Source organism: Fusarium solani (genome assembly GCF_023522795.1).
Source record: "Fusarium solani strain SB1 chromosome Unknown bctg00000015, whole genome shotgun sequence".
Classification (NCBI taxonomy): Eukaryota; Fungi; Ascomycota; class Sordariomycetes; order Hypocreales; family Nectriaceae; genus Fusarium; species Fusarium solani.
This window is the reverse complement of record NW_027072143.1, coordinates 868,284-878,828: the sequence shown is the minus strand read 5'-3', so window position 1 is coordinate 878,828 and position 10,545 is coordinate 868,284. Positions and strand designations below refer to the sequence as shown.

Sequence of the window (10,545 nt, the reverse complement as noted above, 5' to 3'; positions counted from 1 at the left end):
CGACATTATTGCACTCTGTCTATCCTCTATTGTTGCTCCTTTTTGCCAAGGCAAGCTTCTCCGAAGGTTACTGTACCACAGTTTTGCTGACCTCTCTACTCATAGCGCATGAAATGTCCGCTCCAAAGAGGCCCGATGAAGCCGTCCTGCGAATTTGGACTCAGATTATTGCATTCGATGCTCGGCTGGGGCAGTGTGTTGATTTGGATGAATACCGCGAGATACTTGTCGAAAACCCCGCAGAAGCTATCAACAAACGACTAGAGTTCATCGCGGAGTCGGTCAAGTATAAAGTGGATGAAAACAAGCGCCCCTCAGCGAACAAAATGTTCGAGAGACTCGTCGAGAAATTGAATAGCACGTGCGAGAAGAACCCTTTCGAAAAGGTTTCATTAGAAGAGAGGTCTTCTGAAAACGAGACGATTGGGGGGCCCAAGGACGACGACTGGCTGGCTATGGTACACGATGTTGGTGTTGCGTGCGGGAGTAGGAGCGAATATCCTGATTTTGAGGGTCAACCTGTCATGAGCTGGGGGGAACGCTATTTCAAGACACACGGGGGAAGGCCGAAGTATAAGGATGGAATGGGCGCTTTCCCTTGAGGGATACAAGAGTGGGCTGCCAAACACCGTGATCGTGGACAAATGTAGTTACCTCTCCATGTATCTCTCAACCACACCATCCTAGGGTCCATGCTGTTGCAACTTGGACTAGTGAGAATCAAACGCATTAACCTGTGCGCGCATTGACATCAGGGATGATACCGCAGCTCCTACTGAAAATAGTGCTTGTCGGAGGGTCAGAGATTCTACTGGTATGGTCATGTCATTTTCCAACGCAACGAGAGACTTATGATGGAATAAGACCGAGTCTGGCGTCGTCCAAAGCGAAACTATTGAAGAGAAGAAGAATATGAGCCCATAAACCACTATAGAATGCATAAACTAAAAGTAGTCTTTGTCCCTACCCAGGCCTCAAGTTGGGGATTCACTCGATTGCTTCGTCCCCTGACTCACCTTCCGGCTGCGACGGCTTCTAGTTCCGTAAGAATCGAGTGCGGCGTAGAACTCAGTCCAGTCCTCTAGTAATATTGCCATAAAACTGTGGTCTGCCAACCCTGAAGCGCATACTGGAGTCGTCGTTCCGTGCCTTGCTCCGCCGTCATATGAACAGCGAACATGGACATGCGTGCGCAGCTCGAGGGGATGACAGTGCGCATACACAATATGACGCCGATCCCTCATTCCAGCGCAGCGCGCGACCCGAAACATCAAAACTTAGTAGTGCTGGCATTGTAGAACGTGATGGTCTGTGGTATAGTTTCAAGCAGGGTCGATTCCAGTGCGCTCCAGAAGGAACCACTCAGGCTAACAACTCCGGGAACGTTCGTTGGGTTGACCACGTTGAGAAAGGCCGCCTTGCGGTGTAGTAAGTGTGCGAGGATGGCCGTCCGCTTCTGCTCGTCGCATGATGCTTGAACTTTTGCCATCTGCAGGCCCGTATATTGGGTATCCCGCTACTCCAGCGGAGGAGCCTGGTGGCTAGAAGCAAGTCCAGATCCTCGCAGACTGGTCCCAGATCTTGCTAGGCTGGGTTTGGCTCTTTGTTGTCGAACGCCAGAGAAATGCTCCGTCCGGAAGCTCTTGCTATGTGTGGCACATATGGATCAATCACTACATCGGACCGCGGGAGCTGCAGGACAATGACCAAATGTAGTGTCGCCCCTGGCAAGCTACTCGGCCTAATCAAGGGTAGGAAGATGCGGAACTTCTTCACCCACGGTAAGACACCCCCAACTGCTCGGGTCTCATCGCTGGAACTGCGGTTCCGCCTTGTAGGATGTGGACTTGTTGCCCCCTTCGTTGCCGCTGTCACTCCCCATCGGCGCTGTTACCGAACCGGATGTCGCCCCTTCTATCATGCCAGGCAAACATGACGAGAAGAGCGACTTGAAGGAAGCATCGGAAACCCGTGGCCACGGCATTGTAGACCGTATCAACTTCCGAGGGGCGGGGCACAGCTATAAGTTCGACAATAAAGAGCATCTCCTACAAGACCATGGTGGCACAGGACCGCAGGGGGGCATGTCAGGCCGGCTTCCCCGCCTCCTTGTTTTCGTGCTTCAGGGCCAAGAGAGAGTCGATCTAGTACAGGAGCGCGAGGGTATATAGGATCGTTGTCGCCACGGACCGAGCGTCGGGTAACTTGCCAGACTGGATGGTAAGAACTGTTATCAAGCCTATGTCGGTCGCTGAGACGGGGAATATGGCAGCCAAAAGCCAGAGAAAAGGTCTGGCATTACGCTTGCGCGTTTTGGCCTGCTTAGACTGAGCTCTGGGGAAGTAGAGGCAGGCTGTTGCGGCGGGGGTAGTCTGAGAGACCTCGAGGACGGCTAGGAGGTTCCATATGATGTTGAGCTCGGAAAGGTCGGGGGAAGGGTGATAAGAACGGGAGGCGCGGGGGGGTATGACCAAGTCTGTAAAACTGTTAGATCTTGACCTATTTTTTGTAATATCCTGTGAAAGCAAAGAAAGCTCACTGGCATAGAGTAAAGATTGAAGCCGCAAGCTAGATAGCATCCACCCACAAACCACTTCCAAATGGCTCCTGCCTACGGACGCATCGGGAGGCAGCGCCTAAGGATGCCTGTGTCGCTACAAAGCTGGAGACGTTCAGGCCTAGGGATCTGCGGCTTGCGTATCTCTTGAAGTCAATATAGTCGAGCAGACCGAGCTCTTGGTCCTGTTGTCAAGTTTGGCGACGTGGGCGTGGCACAGGGCAGTCCTGAATCTCAGGAGTTATCGTGACATCGTGGAAGCATGTTCCATGCCGGTTAACAGGGTAGAGACCAAAGGCCCTCCCAATCCTGCGGGTACCAGAGGAAATGGTTGTCTTGGAAAGTCTTGCAGTGGATGACAGTCTTTCTTTCTTTTTTCTTCTGGGCAGTTTCCCCAGAGTGAAAATGGCTGGGCTTTCACAGTGCCTCAGACTGACGAGGATGTTGCGGCACTGTTTTGCAGGCTCACCCTGACAAGCCAATATCCGCCGCAGACTCGCAAACAAATGACTTATCCGGATCTGATCAAATACTCGCCAAGACGTTGGACCCAAGCCGCCAATTGGACATCATGGTCCTGCTTGACGCTTGTGAGGTAGCGGTGAAGCAGGGGGGTACGTCTGGAAGAAGCGCGAAATCTCATGCGCCTGACACTGGACAAGCCGGATACAGTGCTTGATGGGATGAGGTGGGGGGTGCAAAAGTTCATCCGAATGATGGACGAGCTCCACCTGCACGGTGTTGTCGGACTTCGCACGTATGAGCTCGCGGTTCGCCGTCGTTCGTTTTCCCTCCAGCCTGATTTGGCCATCCGGATGCTGAGTACTCAGGTGCAGCAAATGCGCTATCCAAGGTGGCGAACTTTACCAAGCAGCACATGGAAATTCTTCAGGGGTAGTACGAGATCATCTCTCGACCACAGAGATCGCTTGATTTGACCTGCCTGCGCGTTCCCAATATCGTTTACGTTCTTTCCGCCGGACGCTTTAGGTGAGAAACGACAATAAGTAGATAAAAGGCGCTGTGCTAAGATAACTAAGGGGGTTTCCGACCCCCTTGGTTTCTGAACCCCCCCTCCCCCAGGGGGTGGATAAAACTGTTTGGCTGTCAAAACTTCCATGTTTAGTTAATTGATCGAGGCCAATTGGTATCCCTTGCCTGTCTCCAGAGCACTTGGAGGGGTCAGAAGCCAAGGGGGTCGGAAACACCCTTAGTTATCTTAATCGGGAAGCCGTGATGCCACTGAAAGATCGCATCGATTGCACGGCCAAGATGCACTGGGGGAACGGTTCACTTTCCGTGTTGACACTTTCTGCATATTCATCTCCCTAGACACTGCTTTTAGGGAGGCCCAGAACATGGCTGGTAGGGAGGTGGTTAGGCTAACACCACTCCTCCGGCACCCCGGCCTCCTTGATGCGTTCCCAAAGCTGCTCGACTGTCTCAAGGCCAAGGTTGGTAGATTCTCAGCGTGGTCCTTCCCTCCCTTACCCATGCTGACCAGGTCAAAGCGCAGCCTGGTCACCTCGAGAGTCAGGGATGGAGGATTGTCAATATGGATCATTGGAAGCCGTATATGTTTCGGCTTGAGCCAAATGCGACCTTGCCAGTATCCCAAGGCCACCTCAACGCCGTTGTACTCCTTCAGGAGTGTGGTATGTTCATCCTTGCTGACCACAGTGGCAAGGAGCTAAGGTGGGAACCGGACCAACTGCTCTATTACGCCGGGCAGAGTTTGCACTACAGGAACGAGAGGGGCAGACCCTTTTGCCTATTGATTCAGCTGGAGGTGGAGGGAAATTGACACTGCTTGGTCTGGAAGCGCCACGTCGGTGATCCTGTTTGACGAACTGGGAAGGGGGTGCGGATATCTGAGGGATCGGGCGAGAGGAAAGGAAAGCATGCTAGCTAGATAGGGATGCTCAACGCTGCTCATGCAAGACGTATCCACTCACTTGTGAGCCAATCCAACAGCCATAGACCTGAGACAGCCACACGATGATACTACAGACCGAATCTTACAGCTGTTACTAATGGGCCAAAGCATGGCAAGATTGGGGGCGGTCATGATGGCAGTTGAGTCCAAATTCCGTCCACCCCCAGTCTCTACCGCCGCCATTTATCGCAGAGCCGCTTAGAACGTCCATTGGTGTGGTGTTTTCCATGGCGAGGATATTCTCTTCACTCCAACCAACGGGCGGCGGTCTTCTCAGGCAGTTCCCCATAATCTGGGAGGCTAGCGGGGGAGAAAATACAGGAGGCTGAATCGACTGTGCCCTCACCTCCCTGAGTCTCGCGTTTTATGCCCCCCGCTGGGGAGGCCACAGAGGGATAGAACACACCCACAGGCAAGTTTCCTCCACGCCTCAAGAACAATCTCCTACCTCTGTTAGACTCTAATTCCTTCTAGAGAGCCCTCGACCGATGGCTTACCCGTAAATCGCCACCCTTCAGCTTCCCGCCGCCGAGTTCCCCGTCCCGGAGCTGCTATCACCGAGTCGCCCGCCCCATGTATCCCACCCCCGATTCTCCCTCCATCGGCTCGTATGTCTTGTTACTGTACCGCGACCCATGGCAAGCAACGTCCCGTCAGTCATCTCAGGCCCGGCAGCGCAGCGGTATTGACCAGCGCCAGTCATTCAAGGCCAGTACTACAGTCTATAAACCCCGTGATTCATCTGGCTCCGCTGATCGGTATCATGACAGACCCTCCGAGCACGATTGGCCACGACGCCCAGTTCGCCGAGTCTCGCGACGATGCTGTGACCACGAGAACAAAGGCGCGATAGGGTTTCCAAGGTGATGACCAGACTATGACAATAGGGCATGGCAGGGGCCTCTGGTGGTTCTTTTCCATGCGATCGGTCTTCGTCCCGTACCACTCTTGGACGACAATACCACGAGGGTTTCTATCAGCCGGAACAAATACAGCATGGCTATGAGCCTTGTTCATCCCCTCGCCGATCGAGCGTATAATTCCTTATAGGCCAACGAATGAGACGGTCCTCTCCCAATCCAAAACCTATCCTCCACTGGCGCCGGGCCAACGTCCTACCTATCATTGATCGCCGCTACTGTCTGGAGAAACTTCTTCAGAACGATATTGCGCCCTAAGAAGGCACTTTCTATATTGCGTGGAATCCTTCCAGGGCTCACCCCATCTGACAGTTACAGCAACCGTGTTGTCGGCGAAGCGTGGTGCCTCTTGGAAACGAGGGAAACAGAATGCATGGACAGTGGGCAGAGTTCTGTGAAGTATGGCAGAGGCTCAGGGGCAGACTAATGGATAGCAGGATCACCGTGTTCGAATCATGAGGGGAATCAATTCAAGATGGCGCGCAGGTTTCCATGCCGCGTCGTCAGCGACTCTTTCTGTGCAGTAACTTGCTCTGAATATAAAGCCAACGCCGCTCCTATTGCTTTTTTGTGCTCTCTTGCTGTATCCCGTAGATCGTGTCCCGACCCTGCTGTGAAACTATGTTGCATACCTGGGTTGCAGACTTATACCGTCATTTTGCGGACTGTCATGATGATTTTGTTCTTGGACACGCAGAGATCAACATCTTTATTAAGAGTGATGTGAATTCGTGCCATGAAAGACGGCAGAATCGATATCTTTTTTTCGAGATGCTCATAGAGAACCTCGCGTCCTGGCCATTATGGACGACGCTTTCGCCCATCCAAGGAAGCTACAGCATCCTGAGTCACAGCCGCAGCCCAAGGTCAGTCGAGCCACTGCTCCAATCGGTGTGCTCGAAACGTTTCTGGGAGACTCGCCCAATCAAGGGAGAAGATTGGGATGATTAAAAGCCGCACACCCAAGACAGGTTTGACCAACTGCATCATGAGCTCACACTGGGCAGGATTACTCGCGTAGAGCGTGCCGAGGTGAACTTAGAGGTACTTCTACAAGCATTTGCTGATGATTAGACTGTTCTGCTCAAAGTAACTCGATAGCAGATCCACACTATCATCTTTGTCGCCCGGCAGAGGTCGCGATTGGATTGGGCTCTCAAGTGTGAGCGATCAATGGCATGGTGACTGAGTGATGGGGCCCCGTAGAAGCATCGAGGGCAATTAGACTTGGTATGAGAAGATAGATCAAGGCCTCATATGAGCTCCGACTGTCGTGGCTTGGCCTTGCGGATGAGTTGCCTTTCCGGCATGCGTGATCCAGAAGACTTGGTCCAAGGCGGTACCTAATTTATCCACACAGGGAAGAACATTATCCACCCCAGAAAAGAAAAGTCCACGGGTGAGGATGTCAGAGTCCTCAGAGATGCACGTCGTTGAGGATCACGCGATGCTTCAAGATATAAGCGAGTATAATAACATATACCGAAAACTCCTGTAGAATAAACAGACCAAGTGTGGCTCTTTGTTCCCACCCAGTCCTCAAGTTGTAGATTCACTCAACCTCTTCTTCCACCTAGCCCACTTTCTGGCTCCGATAGCTTCTCGCCTCTTGAGAATCGAAGGCTGCGTCGAGCTCGCGCCAGTCTTTTGGCGACATTGCCATGAATTCTGCTATCGTCGGAAGGTAGAGTTCGCCGTCCTCGTCGAGGAACTTATTCCTCGTCGGCGCAGAACCAGTGTTGGCTTCCTCAGTCGCTCTAAGGATTGAATCATGCTAAACAACCGTCATGTAACTATTGATATATTTGTCTTGCAGAGCATGAGAAGCCTTTGTTTTGTCACAAGCTTACCTCTAATGAGCCGTCTTTTTCACTCCTCAGCTGTGCCACTGTTCTGTCAGTCTTGACAGCCTGTCGAGTAAACCCATTCGCATGACGGCCTCCCAGAGTTGAAGTATCTGGTACGTTCGCTTCAGCAGCTATCCGTCGCTGGTAACCTGCAGCCGTTTCCCCTTCGAAGCAAAGTTCGGAGCGCCTGTCTGTTCTATGTTAGTAATGGCTCATTTCGTAGTAACCCACCCCCAGATCACCCATACAAATAGCATTCAATACTAACATGTATAATCACCTTCTTCAGTGGCGGTAGTCGCCACAGAGTCGTGCATGGAACTGTCTGACGTGAGGCGTTGGAAATTCCCAGGTGCAGGCCCACGTTGGACTTGTTGTCTATCTGGGCTCGCAGCGCGGTGGCCATTGGGCCCATGTAGGTGTTCCATGATAATGCAGAGTATAGAGTTACAGAGTGTGGATGAAGAGTGATATAAATACTTTGGGCGTGGGCACTCGTAACACAGACCTGCGTGTCCGCGTGGGCCCGGCTAATATTGTTACCTCCTCCATGTCGAAAAAAGACACTCTGTCTCACCAACGCCATGGTCAAGGTATCTGCATCTTCATCCTACACTAAGAACTGTGTTTGAGGCTGGCGACGCGGAGCGTCAGATTGTTGGCAGTGCTGTTGTTGCCGGTGACGTTACGGACGTCCGATGTGTACTTTTTAATGATTAAGTATAGATACAGCTACTTTTTTAATGCTCGTTTACCAAGAAAGCCAGGAGGGAGTAGGCTGTCGTTGATGAGAGGTGCTGCAAGCTCGCCACCGTGGGGCAAGCTAGCATCCTGTAATGACAAGCAGTAGAAGAGTATGTGATGAATCTCATCGCGGAGCACAATAATTCACCCATCCAGAAGATGGTCGTTCCTTGCTTGTTCCCTGCTCTTGCTACTTTAACGATACCTGTGAGGTTTCTCAGCTGGCTTGAGCTAGATAAGTGGCTCTAGTCTAGCCATCTACAACCTAGCCTGCTTGGCCATGCGCTGACAAGACTCGTCGATGCACGTCCGCATCCCATCGTTGCCACATGATCACCGTTGGTGGGGGCCCTTCCACACGCGCCGAACGGACTCAGGAGGGAAGGCGCCCAACCAACGTTCCGCGAGCCCATCGGCTTTATAAAGCATCGATTATTCACTCGGATTGTCTTCACTACCCGCGACATTTCCGCTTCGAGCCACTCATCACAAATCTTTCCCACTGCCAGTAATCGATTGTCTTGTCCACTTTCCTTGCCCGTCTGCGGCTCGGCTAATATCATGCTTGTGCCACTTCTTCCTGCCTCGGCTGCTGCCTTCGCTCCTCGAGCCTCATCCGTCAGTGTCGTCCTGGGTTCGAAGGTTGAGCCTTGGCTCACACAAACCCTCAAGCACATCAACCGAGTAAAGCAGCGTCGCTTCAACAGTGTCCCTCAGCACGAGCGATACCTCACAGAGACTCTATCGTCACCCAATGCCATCTGGACCCTCACTTCGATCATGCTCCCCAAGACTCCCGAGGCCGACTTTAAGCGTGAGGCCAACAACCCCTTCGTCGAGGCCATCATGAATTACGAGATCATTCACATTGAGGGATACGTCGTGTGTATCGATATGGTTTTGCGCAACAAGGTCATCTACAAGCTCACCAAAGATACCATCGACGCCCTCATCGAGCATCACAAGGAAGTCTAAGGAGCGTTGACGTGGCCGAACATTTGTGCGACTGGCGGGATGGGGGGCAGTGGTGCAAGGAGCTTCAATGATTTGTCTTCCATTTGTTCAGGCCATTAACAAATTTGTCTTCCACGCCGACGTCTCGGCCCTCGAAGGACTTGAAGAGGGTGGAACTGGCGAACTTCTCAATGGCAAGAGCGAAAAAGTGAAGAATGAAATCCTCTCTCTCATGGAACATCCTCACCCGCGCGTTGGTGGTGTCACCCAACAGACTTCGGTGTTTCCTAAGGACAACGCGTGGTCGCAACATGGCATGTCGAGTAGCCAGCTGCCTGTTGAGCTGTGGGGAGTGCCCCCCTCGAGCTCCAGTGTTGCTTCACCTGCTAGCACCGATAACTGTCTTGTCTGTGTGTCTATGGCACAAAGCAATCCGGCGCCTGCCCCCGCTTTCACCCAGCCGCTCTCAACAACCCACCTCTCCTACAATTCGCCTCAGCAGACGGCCCTCATCTCCGCCCTGTCCCTCTCCAGTATGTCGGCTGCTACACATTACGGCGTTGGCATGGCAATGCCTGGAATGGGTGACAGTTGCAGCTTCTGCTCGGGTCAATGCCAGGAGTGTGCGGCTATGCATGTCTTTACCATACCCCGGGGCGACAGCCTTTCCTCAGTGGTGGTGTGATCAAGCAAATGCGCTTCTTTTCCCTCGTCCATGCCCAAAGCTCTCGGTTAGTTGAGGCCTCATGGCGTCGTGCATATCAGAGATAGTGCTCAGAAAGAAGTCTACTCATGTGTTACACAGTGACCACGACTGACACCATCCCGGATACTCACGTTTTATCGGCGGGTCCACGCCTCGCCCTGGAAGGAGCAAAGGCAAAGCGGGTAGCCAGACAGCGTGATGGATCATTTTTCACTCAAGCACCGTTTAGCTGATAGAGCTATGAAGTTCTTAATCTAGTTACGCCCAGGACAGACGCCCTGGCATCATGCTAGAGAAGAAAGGAGAGGCTAAGATAGATATTACGGTTAAGCTAAATACTTAGATAAAGTCATAAAATAAATAATAGGGTCGGGGGGTTAGGTAGTAAAGTATGAGAGGCTTCCTATTATTGACTCTCAGAGCAGGATTTAATCATAATCAAATTTTTATATACCTCGCATATGTTATAATTACTCTTTGCATAGAAATATTCCTTCATTTGAAAATACACAGAGCGATCGTCTTAGAATAATCATCGAGGGCAAGGCTTCAGATAGGTAAACTTCCCACAATAGGGCACCTTCACCACCATCTAGTTACATCAGCATAGCCCATTGCTTTTTCCAAACACTCTACTCTTTGCTTTGGCGTCTATCTACAGTGGTTTAAGGCTGGTTGGGCTCGCCTCTCTTGATTCTGTGCGACAGACCTGCTTGAAGGTCAGTTTCTCCAAGTGTTAACTTTAACAACTGAAGCATGATCTGACTGCTTGAGGATGTTGGGCGTTGGTACCGCCAGGTCTGGACCGCTAAACGCTGTTGATTAGGAAGTCATCCTGCCTCGTCTGCATAAAGTCTCCTCGTGTTTATGGCGAACTTAAT

The 10,545-nt window shown here is 51.9% G+C and overlaps 3 protein-coding genes across 3 annotated transcripts; 2 read left to right on the top strand and 1 right to left on the bottom strand.

The window, feature by feature from the left end:
- Nucleotides 1-6,986: 6,986 nt before the first annotated feature.
- MRS44_018218 (uncharacterized protein) lies at nt 6,987-7,577 on the bottom strand (the record flags this gene model as incomplete). The annotated part of the gene is made up of 3 exons (XM_065616415.1): nt 6,987-7,187; nt 7,264-7,451; nt 7,529-7,577. The coding sequence occupies 3 exons, from the start codon at nt 7,575-7,577 to the stop codon at nt 6,987-6,989; spliced, it is 438 nt and encodes a 145-aa protein (XP_065472487.1).
- Nucleotides 7,578-8,565: 988 nt separating this feature from the next.
- Nucleotides 8,566-8,979, top strand: MRS44_018217 (uncharacterized protein; the record flags this gene model as incomplete). The annotated part of the gene is made up of 1 exon (XM_065616414.1): nt 8,566-8,979. The coding sequence occupies one exon, from the start codon at nt 8,566-8,568 to the stop codon at nt 8,977-8,979; it is 414 nt and encodes a 137-aa protein (XP_065472486.1).
- Nucleotides 8,980-9,046: 67 nt separating this feature from the next.
- Nucleotides 9,047-9,643, top strand: MRS44_018216 (uncharacterized protein; the record flags this gene model as incomplete). The annotated part of the gene is made up of 1 exon (XM_065616413.1): nt 9,047-9,643. One exon carries the CDS (start codon nt 9,047-9,049, stop codon nt 9,641-9,643), a length of 597 nt encoding a protein of 198 aa, XP_065472485.1.
- Nucleotides 9,644-10,545: the final 902 nt, after the last annotated feature.